General features: G+C 41.4%; 1 protein-coding gene across 3 annotated transcripts in view; it reads left to right on the forward strand.

Moving 5' to 3' along the window:
* Window positions 1-17,634, forward strand: part of LOC107000920 (uncharacterized) — a 145,378-nt gene that overhangs the window by 107,052 nt on the left and 20,692 nt on the right. For all 3 annotated transcript variants that reach the window (XR_013401216.1, XR_013401215.1, XM_077954691.1), the window contains one exon: window positions 16,852-16,892. Coding sequence is in view for 1 of the 3 variants with exons in the window: in XM_077954691.1 (XP_077810817.1) it covers window positions 16,852-16,892 (41 nt within the window). In the remaining 2 variants the exon portion in view is untranslated. The remainder of the gene's footprint in view (window positions 1-16,851; window positions 16,893-17,634) is intronic.

Genomic DNA, 17,634 nt, shown 5'->3' on the forward strand with positions numbered 1-17,634 from the left:
GGGGTAAGGATAAGATCCAGCCTTATCTGATTGGTTTTGATATTGGCTCATTCTAAATGGTATGGTTGACCTGTCTGAGGCAACTCAAGATTGAGAGTCCAAATTCACTCTATCACTCTATGTCCTTGATTCTTGCATCTTTCTCCCCCAAATATCATACTGAAAAAGTAAAAAAGTGTATCGGTGTCAGACACAATAGTACTTATATTCAATCTGGAATTACAAAGACATTTGCATTTTGCTTTGCCCATATGTTATGGTAAAAATGTGAAGGTTTTAGTGCTTATTTTGCATCTGTACCTCGACTCTAAATCTAAATTTAATTTTCCCTCATTGAACTAAGTAAGCAATATTTTTTTGGTAAAGTTAATTTAATACATCTTAATAGAAAAGCAATTAAGGGCACCTTTAGCCATTCTGATGTAGACACTAGAGGCTCTTAAAATACACTGTTGGTTATCCACACTTGGTATTACCTGGAGATGAGAAGGCTGCACATGAGCTTTAGGCACTTGTGCAAATCATTTGCCTTCACCAGTGTCCATAACAGATCTGCTTTTCCCATAATCCTGCTGAGCAGCCAATAAAGCTACCAGGAGGATCCAGGGCAATGCAAATGCTGCCTCCCAGTAGTATTTGTTATTTTCTAATTTATAGCCACTGCTCTCAGTCTTATCAAGTGGAAGAACAGCCAAAAGGGTTTTCCTTTTCTCTCTCAGTTCAAGCAAAGGCAGCACTAAGGTTCACAGTGAGAATTTTTATTTTATGTTATAACTCTACTTGAAGCTTAGATCTCATAATACTCTTCTTCTGGGTATTATTTTACCTGCCGGCCTGCTGATCTGTTATTATATGAATTGCAAGCTCTAGTCAAAAGGGAGGTGATTTAAGGAGACTGAACTGACCTGACCTGCAATATGAGTCAATTAGTTGGTGCTGGTGGGCCTGAGACAGACTTTTAGTACCTTCTTAGTGCTCAGAGGAACTGAGGCAATTTGAGAAGTTTATTAATTTAATAGCAATTTCACCATCCCTTTGGCTTTAGGACAGTCCATTCATCCCTCTTAAGTACCTAAGTGTGGTTTTTCTCTCCAGCATCTAATTGTTGCATGGTCATCTGAGAAGGTCAGTAGCTGGTGAGTCCAAGGAATATGTGGTCAGGATTTAAGTGCTCCAACTTTGCCATTGTTAATTGAGGGAATAAAGCAGCAGAGAAAATGATCAATGAAAAGAGAACTGCATTTGGATAAAAGCAAGGCAAGAAGTATTATATGAAAAGGCAAGTTCAAGACCCAGAGTGGGATTGACTGAGAAAATTGGATTGTGTCAGTTACAGTTAATTTGGTTGCAAGTAGCAGAAAGTGATTTGTTACTTAAGCAAAAATAAGTAAAATAATTTTAATTTAAAAATATTAATTGGATACTGGAGTATCTCATTCGCATTCAAGAAGAATTGCTTGAGAGAGTTGCCCCTGGCTCCAATGACGCTCTATTTCTCAGTATTTTCTTTTATTTGTGATATGTTCTGAATGGGTTAAATTGGGACAGATGACCACCCGATGGTCAGGTGATCCATCAGCCATGGCAAGGGTCCGGTAAGATCTCACGATTTAGATTTGACTGCTGAGGGACCACCTCTGGACTCAGGATAGATGCCAGAGAATCGGGGAAACTATCCTCCAAAGTGTTTAAGACAGGTCTTTGTTTGTGGGCTTGAGCAATAAGTATTCACAGCATCTTTCTGGAAAAGTCTTCCATTAGGGCAGCAGGGGCTGGAAGAAAAGGCCCAAGAGTCCGTTTCCGTGATAAAGCATTGTCATGTGCCAGCTTTGTAACTCTGGCTTTACTGTGCCTCAGTTTCCTTATCTGTAAAATATCTACCCTACTTGCCTTACAAAGGCATTGTGAAGATGAAAGGAGGTAATAGGTGTGAAGTGTAACTTGTAGCATGCTCAGACAGGCCTAAGCCTTGTTATGATGCAATTCTATAAGGACTGCTGCTTATCTGGGCTGTCCAGTCTGGGCACGTGAATTCTGCCTTCACTTGGCAGTGGGGTCCACCTTATTGAGATACTTGTCTGCAAAAAGCCTGAAAGGATGCCTCACTTTGATAATTTATGAAGATAAAATATTTGTGTCAGTTCACAATGATTGAATCTAAGCTATGGAGCTAGAAGCATATTGAGTTTACTAACCAGTATCTTCAGTGTGACAGTAATCTGTAACCACTACCATGTGCAGTGGATTTCTTCCCATTAAGGAGGTGATGCAAATATCTTTGATTTGGTCCAGTTTGTATCTTTTTCTGCTTTCCTTCATCTAGTTCACTGGTGCTCTCTTCTTGTATCCAATGCCATTTTTGAGTGACCTTTTCTCACAGTAGGACTTCCAATTGCAGCTACAGAGAATTTTCAGTTTCTTCATTTCACTCTTCAAAGTGTGGCCTTGTGGTAGACTCTTTACCAACTTTGTCTATTTTTCCAGCTGCTTCTGTTCTTAACTGCACTGGACTTTGGAGGTCCTTGCTTCTGTGATATGCTGTATGGAATGTGTGTTGCTGATGACTAATTGTTCTGGGTGTAACTTCTCTGGGCGACGTCCAGTTCTCCATCCCCCTGCAAAATAAGCCAACTCTGATTTATATGTCTGCGAATCTCTGCTGAGCCATGGTGGTGGTTGTGGAGGGGAGTTGGAGTAGAAATGCTGTTGGAAACAGTACAGTTTGCTATGGCTTCCAGCTCAAGAGCGAGTCAAATGTTGGCTGCTGCTCAAGGTCAAAATTTGGGCAGAGGAGCAGAATTAGGTCTTGTCCTATACAAATGTGATTCTAACGAGAATCCATCCATTCTTATTACTGGCTAAGTGGAAGGCCATGAAGATGGTTTCAAAGTTGGGAAGATGCAACCCTGAACCTTCTCCAGGGCTTCGATGGCATCTCTCGGAGTTGCTGGTGCAGGGATTCACACTCTGCCCTTTTGGGGGTGGACAAGTCACCTCCAGATGGAGGCACAGCATTTAGAAGATGCTTCCTCTGAAAGTCCCTCCTGGCTTTTGCATTTAATCATTTCTGACCCAGTGGCATTTAAATCCCAATGCCACCTTTGAGAGCTTTCCCTTACAGAAGGACTGTGGTGCCGCAGGCTGCCCAGACATGTTCGCATGCATGAGGAATAAACAGCATTGACAGGCAAAAAAAATGGGATTATGGCACCTTTTTACTGGCTTCCTGCTTCACTACCTTTGAGCATTTCCCTAGGTAAATTCCATTCTTCACTTTCCCACACCACTTCCAGTGACCAAATATTGTCACTTGACATGGAGCTCCGAGTCAGGCCCAAACCAAGGAAGTGACAGACAGAATGGCATAGGTGCAATGGTGATGCAGGTAACAGCCTGAGAAGCCATTCTGTTACCAGGACTCTTGTCTTAGTGGAAAAATGATCACACTAAAATCCTTGAATGGAATGTTTTCAAGACAGTTTTAATGGCACTTCCTCCCAAGTACATCCTTCCTTTTCAATCCCTGCAGGTTGCCACTCTGCATTCTGGAAGGCTGAATGTAAGAAGAAAATAGCAAACATGGAAACCCTTTCAAGGAATGATTTGAGTATATTTATTTTTTGATTTGTTTTCCAAAGATTTTCAGATTAGAAGTTATGCATATTTTAGTCTTAGGTGGGTAAGGTGTAGCATTTAAGAATCGTCTCTGTGTTTCTAGAACAAGAGTAGACATAAGAGAGAGGTGAGAAACAACATCCTAGTCAGGATAGACTAGGCTATGCTGTGGTAACAAAGTCTTTCAAATCTCAGCAGTTTGCTAGAACAAAGGTCTATATTTTGTCCAAGCTATAGATTCGTCATGGGTCAGTTGAACTCACTTCCACGTTGCCTTCCTGCTAGGACCTAGGCTAATGGAGCAGCATCTATTGGAAACATTCGTGGTGTTGTTACAGAGGGAAAAAAGGCATGGAAAACCACTCACTGGCTCTTAACGCTTCTGGTCATAAGTGACAAATGTCCTTCCTGCTTGAATTCCATTGACTAACATAAGCTATATGGCCACACCTGAGTTCAACAGGGTATGTTTTATCCTCTTGCAGGAGAACTACCACAGAGAAGGCCTCTGGGATATTTGGCAAGATCATAGTAATCCAATCTACTACCCCCAAGGTTACAAAATATTTAGCATGTGATAAAGATACATTTCAAATTATTGAAAGAAAGGATAACACAAGTGGTCCTGGGGAAATTGGTAGTTTGGAAAAATGAAATAAAATGAGGTTGTTATTGCATGTCATGCTTAAAAATAGAATGAATTCAAGCTAAAAAATAAGAAATATAGATCAGTAACTTATAATATTGGGTGTCAAATGCTTCTTTATGTATAAAACCAAAGGTGGACACTATAAAGGCCAAGACTAGTTAGAGCTCATTATAGAAAAATAAAATCCTTTAGTAAGTCAAAAAAAAAAAAAAAAAGACATAAACAGAACTAAAAGCCAACAACAAAGGGATAAAACAACAAAAGGGATAAAAATATTTCCAATTTAAATAGCAAACAGTCAATGCTTTTTACTGATAGAGGAGTTCTTACTCATCAGGAAGATAAAGAGGTTGAGTTGAATAGGTTTTTGCTTTTTGGATCAGATTTCCTTTTAACCATGCAGAATCCAGGTGGGACCTTCTCTCATTTTGATTCATTTGGTGCATTTGGCTTCATTCTCTCATTTTGATGAAGATCCTCTGCTTCACCCTGGGTTCAGGCTACATTTTGCAGGCTTCCCACGTGACATCCTATGTGGTCAGAATCAAGAGATCATTATCTCAGCCCCTATCCTGCATAGGTGAGGTTGGATTTCTACAGGCTTCTGCAGGAGCAGGCCAAGGACTTCCAAAATCTAATCTCATCTACTCACATCTCACCACCTTCTCCATTGCCACCATCATCCCCCTTGAGCCATTGCGGTCCCTTCCAAACAGCTTTTCTATTCCTGTTCCTGCTTCCCAGAATGCAACCTCTTTATAGCAGTAAATCAACTCCTAGCTTAAAACTCCTGCTTAAAGCTCTCCAGTGACTTTCAGGTGCACCTAGAATAAAATCTGACCTTTATCTTGGTTTACAAGGTCCTGTGTGAGCAGGCCCCTCCTAAGTCTCTGACTCATGGCACCCTCTGTGCACTCTTCAGGCTGCAGCCCTGCGGACCTTCTCCCCCTTTCATCAAATGCAACATGCTTGTTCCTACCTCTTGGGCACTGGCCTTTCTCTCCTGGGTCCCCTCTGCCCAGGAGGCTCCTCCCTGAATCCTCAGATGGCTGGCTCTATTCTCACGTTTCCACACTTAGAATCCTTCTCTGACCATGTAATTTGAGCACCAGCCCCTACCCCCATCACTCTTGAGCTCCTTGTACTATTTTGTATTGTTTATAGCAGTTACTGCTTATTCAGTATTATTTGTTTGTGGTTTGTTGTCATTCTCCTCCTACTAGATGGAAAACTTTGTGAGAACAGGACCTTGTCCATCCCCATGCTCACCACTGCATTTCCAGTTCCTGGGACATAGAAGGTGCTCAATAAATATTCATGGAACGGATGCATTCCTTAAAGGATAGTATCTGTTTAACAAATTTTCTTTTGCTATTCTTATTGACAGCACAACTTTGATGGATTATTGTGCTACACAACCTCCTCCCGGGCAGGGAGAGAGGGGGCACGGGGAGAATGAGGCAGAAAAGTACATCTTTGCTGGAGCCAGAAACTGATGCTTCTGTTTATTGTCTTATGGTATCAGCCTCTAAAAAAGATGTTTTATAGGGCATGGTACTGTATCTCCAACAAGAATGCAAGCTCTATTTCACAGATGCCTGAGACACAAAGGGCCCTGGTCACTTTTCCAAGGTGTCATGTTTTCTTTTGGCTCAAGCTCATACCCAGAAACCTGGATAAAATTCTGTACTGGAGAACCTGGGAGTTGTCAAAACTCCCTAACTTGTAAGCAAACTGACCACAACACATTAGAAGGAAGCCTTTCAGAAAAACTAAACATCTAATAGATAAACTCCAATAAGCTAAAACTCCACAATCTCACACCATCCCAAATAAGGCATCTGTTTAGCATAATGAGAAAAATATGGAATATGTGTCCAAACTTTGATTTGAATCATAGTTTTACCACCAAGAAAAGCTGGGTGAATAGAAAAAATCATTTCAGGCCAGGCATAGTGGCTCACGCCTGTAATCCCAGCACTTTAGGAGGCCAAGGCGGTGGATCATGAAGTCAGGAGATCAAGACCATCCTGGCTAACGTGGTGAAACTCCATCTCTACTAAAAATACAAAACATTAACCAGGTGTGGTGGCACGTACCCATTGTCCCAACTACTCGGGAGGCTGAGGCACGAGAATCACTTGAACCCAGGAGGCAGAGGTTGCAGTGAGCCGAGATCGTGCCACTGCACTCCAGCCTGGGCAATGGAGCGAGACTCCATCTCAAAAAGAAAAATTTGTTTTCCCAGTCATCATAAAACTGTATTGTTGTTAGGATTACAAAACGAGGTCTGCAAAATTGCTGAATGTGGCATTGGGCATATAACTGGCAGTCAGTAAGGGACAGCTGGATCTGAATAAATGTCCAGGCGAGTTGCTATATGAGGAAAGACTTCTCTGCCTCGAGGTACTATGTCATTCTAAAGGCAGACCAAATGTGTGGATGTTTAGGTACTATCAAGTCGGAGGTGCTGTATTTTTTTCTTTTCAAATTATTTGATATTATAGGGGAAAAAGATCAGAACTTCTTGGACATTTTTAGACTTGTTTTACAGTTAAGCATTAATCTGTGTAGAGGAGAGAGCTCTGTATCATTTTTGATGCTTGGAGTTTCAACAGGTATTAATGGTCCCTGTCCTTCCTCTTCCCGTGATTGGTGCCTTGGCTACCATGGCCAGCTATCTCCGATCTTCTGCTGGATCAGCTGCCCATCGCCTTGTGCCTTCTCACTGTGGGTACTTTTGATAGTATTGGGCAGATGAGGTGGTGAGTCTCAAAGTCCCACCGTGGCTGGGATCAGAATGATCAGAATGTTTCTAAGGGAGTCCCAACTCTGCCACTGAGATGTGTGAGCAGAGCCCATGCTTCTTTTGCATTTATCCTCTCTGTTTTCATTCAGTGCCTCTGCAGACCCTAATGTCCTAGGGCGTGGTGTGGATGGTTCTCCTCAGAGAATGGCTCTGAGTAACCTCATCTCTGATGCCAGACAGCAGTCACGGGGGATGTCTGCATCCTGCTCTCTGCCTCCACTCCAGACATTGCCTGAGCACACCCTTTGTCAGGGGAGCAGTCCCTATTTCCCACAGTCTAGGAGGGTGTTGCTAAAACCTTCTGTTTGATTCTTCAGGCAATAGATGAAATTTGTCACCTGAATCAACGCAATGCTTGTTGACAAGCACAGCACAAGAGTTCTATCCTAATATAAGTGAAACTCTATATACATTTTAGGTATCTTTGAGCCTTTTTTCATTGAACTTTAATGGAATCAGAAGTACTTCTGCCCTTTTCAAAAAATAGTTATTCTTAATAAGAACGTATGAACATGTGCTTACTATTCTTAATAACTATTTTTTGAAAAGGGACAGGAGCATTGCAAACAGGAAAGAAAATAAAGGGATAGCAGCGAAACAGAAATTTTGCATGGCAGTTTTTGAAAAGTAAAGGAGATATAGTAGGAGAAAAAACTCCAAGACTTACAAAGGCACTTCCTGCAGAAGGCAGGAGACCAGCGGGGAGGCTGCTATGATAATACAGGAAAGAGACAGGAGAGCAGGGTGGCAGCAGCAGTGGCAATGATGAGCAGTGGTAAGATCTGAAATCCAACAGCATTGTTCACAGATCGGACATGAGTTGTGATGAAAACAAGTGCCAAGGATGACTCAAACAATTTTGGCCTATGCAACTGAAAGGATGGGATTGCCATTTCCTGAGATAGGAAGGTGGAGCAGGATAGTGGGGACAAGGGAGCTTAAAGAGTTGGGTTTTGTAGGTGTTCAGTTTGAGTTTGAGATGCCCACTTAATAGAAATCTGAGTAGAAGGGTTGAGAAGGCAGTCACATATATGAAAAAATATATATCATTCATATGCAGTTTGAGAGAAAAACCCAGCCTTAAGGTATGTATCTCAGAACCACAGCATAGCATATAGATGGTGTTTAAACATTATCTATCTATCTATCTATCTATCTATCTATCTATCTATCTATCTATCTATCTATCTAATCTATCTATCTATCTATCTAATCTATCTAGAGGGAGAGAGATTACTTTAAGAAATCCTGGGTGTCTAGACTGGGCAACTGGAGGGATAGTGGCTGCACACCTCTGTTTACCTTTCATCTCGTTTTTCAGAGTGTGTTCTGTTCTGTTTGGTTTTAATGTTCGGAGAGTTTTGTTTTAGTATTCCAAGTGGCCCTACACCCATCATTTAGTGTATGTTATGTTATGAATGTGTTAGCTCTGAACACCGTTCCCAGGACCATTCTCTGGTTGGGGTAAATAGGGTAGAGGTTGAGCCAAGGGTCAGTTGTACTTTGACTAGCATTCCTCAGCATTTTAAAAACAGCGCTATTAACATATAGTTCACATACCATGTAATTCACTCAAAGTGAATTACATTTTTTGTATATTCATAGACTGTGCAAACATTCCCACAGTCAATTTTAGAACACTTCCATCATCTTCAGAAGAAGCCCAATGGCCTTTAGCTATCACTCCCTAGCCCCTACCCTGCCCTCAGCCATAGGCACCCATTAGTCTACTCTCTGCCTTATGGAGTTTCCTGTTCTGGACATTTTATGGAAAGGGAATTATGCGACATGTGGTCCTTTGTGACTGTTTCTTTCACCTGCATGTTTTCATGTTCTTTCATGTCAGAGCAGGTATTATTACTTCAACCATTTCTTACAGCTGAATCTTCCAATGTATGGATGGACTCCATACATTGGTGTATGGTAATGCTGCTATTAACGTGGTGTACGAGTTTTTGTGTGGACATATCCCCCAGTATGTTTAGGATCTGCCTGAAACCCCTGACCATGTCAGGGGCAAAATAAGCAGAAGGGTGTTGGATGTGGTCCAATAACCTCACATTTACCTTGTGAAGGGAAGGAGTTTCAGTTTCAGTTCAGCATAGGAAGCACAATCTCTTGTTTGTTTTACCAGAAAGACATTCTTTGTTTCGCTCCTACTCTGTACCAACCATTTTCTCCTAGATGCTAAGAAAGAGGAAGAAAACAGGGCAAAATTCAAGAACCTATGTAATTTACTCTTCACTAATATTCAACCTAAACCTCCCTCTAACCACTGAACCCTTCACTCACTCCCATTTATACCCTCCATATTGTATTAATGCTCCCCTTTCCCCTGGATGCTTATGAGTATTTCAGATAAGTGTAACTGATCACCTCCTCTTTCTGCTTCCTCCTCCCCTGCTAGAGACTTGGCCACCTGCCAATCACAGCAGAGCACCTTAATTCCTTCAGCACATGGTCAAGGGGTCCCCTGTGTGTGCAGCTCCAGGTGTAACTCAGCTGCCAAAGCAAAAAGAGCACAGCTGCTTCTCAGCTTTCCAGGTCATTGGGAGGGGGCTAATGACAAGTGGGCCTCTAAGATACCCTCTGGGAGTCTACCCTTGGTAACCTTTGGGGAGTCACGCAAGCAGTTTGACTTAGGCCATCCCATGTGTCCTAATAACACTGTCTCATGTGAATTAAATAGCTTATTTTAAAAAATTCTCTCTCACTAAATTGTCATCTTCTTGTTGGCAAGGACTGTGTCTTATTCATCCTTGCAGCCTCAACACTATGCCTGGCATCCACGGACAATGCATTTTGCTTAGTTGAATAGAATGCTCAAGACCCTCAAGAAAGGGAGAAGAGAAATTACATTTACAAAGCACCTACTGTGTGCCAATCACTATAGTAGTCCACTTTATGTTTTATTAAACTCAGTCCTTAGAGCTAGAGTCAGCTGCAAGGGAAGATGATAACCACTATTTTACTGATGAAGAAGCTAGACTCCCTCCCTCAGAGGTTGAGGAGTGTGCTAGAGGTCACACAACCACGAAATGGCAACATTAAATTCAAACCTGGTGACTCCAAAGCCTATTCTCTTCACATCATGACACAGCCTCCAAGTCTGGTTGTGAGAAAGCATCAGACAGCAGGCATCCATTCCTTCATGCGTTCTTCAGTTCACGTAGATAAGTACTGAGTGTTAATTATGCATTACATACTGTGCTAAGTTCTAAAGCACAAAAATAAATAAGACATGGCTCAGCCTAGGAAGGGAGATCAGTGAAAACAATCATTAATTATATCAGAATGTCAGGTATGGCACTGTGAAGGATCTGATAGGAGAACCACCAACCTCAGCTTCTGGGCCACAAGAAATGCCATCAATAATTAGTGCCAGAAGAGTGTCTCTAGGGACCTACAGAAGTCAGCCAGTGAGTCAGAGGGGTAGAGTAAAGGGATGGGCTTAGATCCTCATTGGTAACATGGGGACAATGATACTCTCTACCCCATAGGAATTTTGTGGGGATTAAATGAGTTAATTCAAGAGCATAAAATAGTGCCTGACACACAATATGTTCTCAGTCTATTGTAGCAGCTATTATCATTATTTATCTTAGATGAGCCAATCATTTGATGAAAAGTATCATAGAACTGTCCAGAATAAAGCAGAGATGAGAACATGGCTACAGAGTGCATTTGCCCGGAATCCTGAATCCTGAATCCTCCCGACTTGCTGACTGTCTGACTTGAGCTGTTTAACCATTCTGGCCTCCAGTTTCTCCTCTGTACCTTCTCAGGGTTGTTGTAAGGATTGAGATAAAACAGGTCATATGCTTAGATCAGCATTTGGCAAACAGTAAATATCGTCACCTTCTGGGCTGTTGCAAGGTGCTGTGGAAGCACTGAGAAGGGTTACATGAACTAGACTGTCAGGGAAAGCTTCCCCCAGGAGCCAAAGCTTGCCTGGGTATGGAAAGTGCAACAAGGTGAGCCAAAGCTTACCTGGGTGTGGAAAGTTAACAGGTAGGCTAACCAGTCCTGAGGAACAGGGACAGTAGCCTGGTCAGAATGACACTGTTAAAACTCAGAAATGTGGTGTGGCTCAGTGAGTCCTGAGAACTGGAAGCAGCTGAAAGATGTTGGAAAATAGAGGGTGACGGCCACAGTGTCAGCAGGTCTGGAGAATGAGGGTGCATATTGCAGAGTAAGCAAAAGGGTTGGAACTCTATGCTGGAAACTGCCTGGCTCTGTTTCACGCATCTGAAGGGGGTGCTCTCAACTTCTTTCTTAGTGGGAATTCCCCAGAATATTACTAGTATGCTGTTGTTTGCCAACACATGCCATCCATTTTGAGTTACACCATTGTTTTTTTCCCCTATTTCTAAGTCTCTGAGATGGGGGCACATCTTCCAGTTGATGCTGGTACAATTCCTGCCTACCTGGACTGAAGGTGAGGTCTTCCAGGGAGGGTTTGCCTTTGCTTTGGCCAGTCATCAAGGACACTATCTTAAGTTCTCTGGGTAGGGGTTTTGGAGTTACACTGGCAGTGTCAATTCCAACAACAAAGCCGCATGAACAGCTTGTAGTTCAAATTCTCCAGGGAGATTTGCTCCTTCCCCCATCAGCAACGTTCAGACATACAAACAAGTTTTCTTGCTGTCTCTTTTTTGTAAGTTGTGTTCATTTCTCATTTAAACTTACACTGAAGAATAGCTGCTTCGTATCCCAGCTTTATATAGGGCTTCCTATTAGACTACCCATTTGGAGCATATTTTTTCTTTCTTATTAGTTACTTTTGTGTCTTAATCAATAGCACCTCGGGTTCAGTGGAAAACAGTACTTAATTTCATGAATGGATGGTCTCCTTAATACCTATTGATTTCCAAAAGGAAAGTCAATGCTGAGGTGATGTTTATTTAGTGTGTGCGAATCTATCCTTTACCCATGCGATACAGGATGTTGTCCTAAACACAGAAGTCACTCTATGTATTCCAGACATAAAGCATTTAGCACAGAATTGAGAGTTTTCATGGAAGAGCTGGGGATGCAGAGGTAAGGGCAGCTGCTTGCTGGAGACCAGGGTTGATGATGGTGGTGATCTCAGCCAGGACACCGGAGCAGGATGCTCTCAAATGCTCGTGGAAATGGCTGCAATTCTCAAGAATCTTAGAGACACTTCATAAACTACCTCAATCTGCTGAGGCGAAGCAGGTGGTTCTTAGAGTTCTTTGGGAACCACTGGGAATCTCCCTTCTGCTTCCACATCTGTCTGCAACCACCTCTGGAAAATAATAACGGTTTCTGCGCCATTTCTGCATTCCAAATCTCCAGTGAGTTTCTTTCAGTGGCAAATTCTAACCTGGATCCATGCTGGGAAGAAAATTCACAAAACCTGGTTGCCAGACTTAGAGTGGCAGCAGTGCTGAGTTGATAACGGATCAACCAACACACAGGGGAACCAATGCCTTTTTCCAAGAGCAGTTTATTACTATATATATATATTTTTTTTTTTTAAGACCACTGGTGAAGAGGAACAGTGGGCATGTGACATTTAAAGACTCCACCAACCACATTTCTCCCATTTCAATTTTTGGCTCTTCTACCATCAATGATAGTTAATAGGGACCCACTGGTTCTGAATTAATGCTAATGAATTATAAAATTCATCTGCATATGTCCAAAAAGCAAAATTCTGAGATTCTCCAAGATATATTAAAGTCTCTGATCTTTGGGCTTAGTCCCCGGCTGGCATGTGAGGGGTTGCGTGAGGAGGTGGGAGAGGGGACAGAGAAGGGTGCTGATACTGGGACCTCACATGGCCCCTGAGTGACCAACAGGCAAATGCCAGCAGTGTCTCAGCATCTCTCTTCAATCAGCATTCATAAAGCAACCTCTATGTCGACAGGTTCGTGTTAGTCTCTTAAAAGATAGAGGAAAGACATGACCACATGACCTTGATTTTCTGGGAATTCATAATTGACTTGGGCAGATATATGAAGCAGCCCTGTCTCCATCTCCTGTCTCTCTTTCGAGAAGGATGCTCCTGGAAATCTGGGCCAGCCACAGAACCCTGTTTGTGCTGCGGATGCTGTGTGGAGAGGTTTTGCAATGCCCGAGGGAGGCTGGCACACCAGGGATGGAGAGACAGTCAGCCGGAGCCCAGTGAGAGCTGGCAAGTTTCTCCTGCCCCAGGCAGGAAACTCTGCACTATTTAGAAGTGTCACAGCAACTCCTGAAAATGTTAATCAGATTGCACACACAACAAAGAAGGGGAGGGAAGGGGAATATGACTGATCAGAAACACCTTGTTTTTTTTTTTTTTGGACATGTATAATAGTTTACTGTTGTAATTCCTTTATACCATGTGTTAGACAACTTAGCTAATATGTTAATTGATTTATACAATTCCTTTCCATTTTCAAATGGAATCTTATGTAAGAAACACCTCTTAATAAGACAGCTGTAAATGTCCTATTCGAAAAGCAGCTGGTCCCTGCCATGTTCAGGCATCAATATATTTCACATCATATTAAGACCATACAGGTAATCTGTACTAAGCCACTCTTATTATTTCTATTTGGTATTTATTTTAGTCAGCTGGGGGTTTTTTGACAATTACATTTAATTTGGATATTTATGAATAGGAGTTCAAAGAAACAAACTCTGCTGCTTTTCTGCCTCCCTACCTGTTTTCTTAAGCACTTGTAGAAATAAATAACCAAATTACTCCTATAGGAGGAGTTCGGCAAGCTACATCGTTTGGGTCAAATCTGGTTTGCTACCTGTTCTGTAAATAAAGTTTTATTTACAAATAAGACTTCATTTGTAAATAAAGTCTTATTTACAAGCCATGCTTATTCATAAGCCATGCTTGTTCATTTGCATATTGTCGATAACTACTTGTATGCCGAGTTGTGCAGTTAGGAGAGAGACTTGTATGGCCTATGAAGCTTAAATATATTCACTATGTAACTGTTTCAAGGGAAAAAAAAAAGCTCTCCAGACACTGCTGTTTAAGAATATAATTTTTAGCATAATAACTCAACTCCAGTTCAAAACAAATTTCCCTTTTAAAGGTTACCTTCCTAATCCCTCACTCTTTCTTGGCAAAAAGCATGTTTCGACATTGATTTTGACCAGACTTGGATTCTAATCCCAAACTTTCACAGACATCTAACAACAGCTAAACAGAATTAAAAGTAAATTTTATGCATAGATTCCACAATGCTGCTTCCTCCAATGCATGCAAGGTATTGAGAATTAAGCATGTTGAATTTTAGCAGAAATTCACAAGGAGGGGAATCAGAGCAGTTCTAAACCAAAATCATGGCAACAACACCACATGTGAATCTCATGCACATCATCTAGCCAGGGCGGTGAGAATGCATTTCACGATAGGGAACAAAGCTCCAAGTTATAATTAAGCTAATTGATCATTTCAAATGTTTAGTCTTCTCTGCTTGATAAAAGCAATAATGGGAGAGCTTATCAAGCAGATGTGTAAGTTAATCATAAACTTCTTCCGGCTTCCCATTTCCCAAGGACCAAGTGTATCTTTGTCTTTGAGTACAGCAGGCCTGTGTGATTCCAGTCTGCAGTCCTATTGTGCAGCTCTGTACTGAGAACACAAGAGCATATAATGCCCTTCTGTTCAAAGGTCTGCTCAGTGCTGTCTCGTAGACAATGGCACCAAAATGTATTTTGTTCACGCGTGGTAGATGGATGATTTCCCCACATGTACTGGGCTCTCCTGTTTCTCTGACCCCATTTTCCACCTCTCTGACTCTGGCCCCCTGCTTGCTACTTTCTTCCTAAATATCAACTTGGCTCCCTAACCTGCCTCAGGTATCTACTTAAATGTCCCCTTAACACAGAAGCCTTCCTTGATTGCAGTTTCTAACAGAGAACCCTGGCCCTTTACAGGCAAAAGGCTTTTCCAACCCCTGCTGTTTAGGAACATAACCTCTCCAACACTCTCTATTCTCTTTAAAGGCCTTTTTATATTTTTCAGAGCATGTATTGCCATCTGACATGTCATATGCTTATTCATTGGTTTTGTGCTGCTTGTTTCCTCCATTGAAGGCAGACACTTTGACACTTAGATTTATTGACTGATGAATAACCGGCTTCCAGATCATCTACCTGGCAAGTAGTAGGTATTTGGTAAAAGTTTTTGAATGGATAAATGTGCGTTTCTGTAGGTAGCGAAGTTTGCTTTTCATTTAGAAAGGGGGGGAAAAAAGAGGTATCTTGTCTTATGCTTATTAAGCCTTCCATTTTATTAATGGCAGTGCAATGAGGTCATTGAGAAAACATATTTTATTCACAAACAAACCCAAGTTCAAGTCTTTACTCTGCCATTTAACAACTACGTCTGTAACTTAACCTCTCCAACCCTCAATTTCTTAAACTGTAAAATAAGTACACTAGTAGTTATTTCACAGATTTGTTGGGATTCCATGAGATGATAAACAAAGTATTTACTGTGACATATAATTTGTATTTTAAAACATCTGCTGGGTGTGGTGGCTCACGCCTGTAATCCCAGCACTTTGGGAGGCCAAGGTGGGAGGATTGCTTGACTTCAGGAGTTTGAGACCAGCCTGGGCAACATGGTGAGACCCCATCTCTACAAAAAATTTTAAAAATTAGCCAGGCATGGGCAGGGCGCAGTGGCGCACGTCTGTAATCCCAGCACTTTAGGAGGCCGAGGTGGGAGGATTACAAGGTCAGGAGTTTGAGACCAGCCAGCCCAATATGGTGAAACCCCATCTCTACTAATAATACAAAAAATTAGCCGAGTGTGGTGGCAGGTGCCTGTAGTCCCAGCTACTCGGGAGGCTGAGGCAGGAGGATGGCATGTACCCAGGAGGTGGAGCTTGCAGTGAGCCGAGATGGTGCCACTGCACTCCAGCCTGGGCGACAGAGCCAGACTCTGTATCAAACAAAACAAAACAAAAAAACACAAAAAAATAAAACAGAAAAAAGTAAAATAAAATAAAATAAATTAGCCAGGCATGGTGGTCTGTGCCTGTAGTGTCAGCTACTCAGGTGGCTGAGGTGGGAGGATCACTTGAGCTTGGCAGATAGAGGATGCGGTGAGCTGTGTTTGCACCACTGCACTCCATCCTGGGCATCAGAGTGAGACCCTGTCTCAAAGAACAAACAAAAACAGAACAAAAACACATTGTGACTAATGCCTGTAATCCCAGCACTTTGGTAGTCTGAGGAAGGTGGATTGCTTGAACTCTGGAGTTCTGTAGCGGGGCAGCATGGTAAAACCCCGTCTCTACAAAAAATACAAAAATTATCCAGGTGTGGTGGTGCTTGCCTGTGGTTCCAGGTACTTGGGGGACTGAGGTGGGAGAATTACCTGAGCCTGGGAGACGGAGGTTGCAGTGAGCTGAGATCATGCCGCTGCATTCCAGCCTGGGTGACTGAGGGAGACCCCCCTCTCAAAAAACAAAAACAAAAACAAAACCAAACCCATTATCTTTGTTATTTCACAGAATTCAATAATGCACACATTTCAGTTTAAGTTGACTGTCACCTGATTCCTGAATCTGGACTGATATTGGATAACGAACTGCTAAAACAGAACCTTTACTGTGATTTCAGGAAAAATGTTTAACATGATTATATGACAGATTGAAAGTGAAGTTATTAAAGCATAGAAGAAAACTGAAAATGAATTCAGTTCAGGGGTCATGTGTTTGGTATTTTTGCTTTATATAAACCTTTTAAAATGTATTTAGTCAAATTGATCTGTCTTTTCCTTTATGACTTTTAGGTTTTGTACCATAGAAAAAAGGCTTTCCCTACTCAAAGGTCGTAAGTACATTAATACAATATTCTCTTCTAAAATTGTTCTGGCTATTTTTTTACATTTAAATTTTAGATATGTCTAGAATTTATTTTCATATATGATTTTTTTGAAATAGCTCTCCATGTATCCATAATGAACTAAATCACTGTCCCAGTACTGCAGTATTGATAATTTATACTATCATTAATACTCTTAAATAGCTAGTAGAGTTCATCTTTTTCATTTAGGGTTTTTCAGAAATTTCATGATTTTTCTCAGATGTTAATTTCAGTTGTAAACTAGCCTTTTGATAGTTTATTCACTATCATACAAAGTTTATTAAAAATTTTCTTATCATTACAATATTGAATCTTTCTACAAGATAACTGCTACTTTTTATTTGGCTACTTTTATGCCCTTTGGTCAAATTTTAAAGTTCTAAAAATATATATGTTAAGTTTGTTCTTAGATATTTTATAATGTTTTCAGATATTATTATAAATGAGCTGTTGTCTTCCATTACATTTTTATAACTCACTATTATTTGACACAGAAAAACTTTAAAAAAATTTTTTTAATGTTTTTCTTTTCTATTATTATACTTTGAGTTCTGGGGTACATGTGCAGAACGTACAGGTTTGTTACACAGGTATACATGTGCCATGGTGGTTTGCTGCACCCATCAACCTGTCATCTACATTAGGTATTTCTCCTAATGCTATCTCTCGCCTAGCCCCCCACCCCCTAGTAGGCCCCGGTGTGTGGTGT

Source organism: Macaca mulatta, chromosome 11, assembly GCF_049350105.2.
Source record: "Macaca mulatta isolate MMU2019108-1 chromosome 11, T2T-MMU8v2.0, whole genome shotgun sequence".
In the NCBI taxonomy this organism is placed as follows: Eukaryota; Metazoa; Chordata; class Mammalia; order Primates; family Cercopithecidae; genus Macaca; species Macaca mulatta.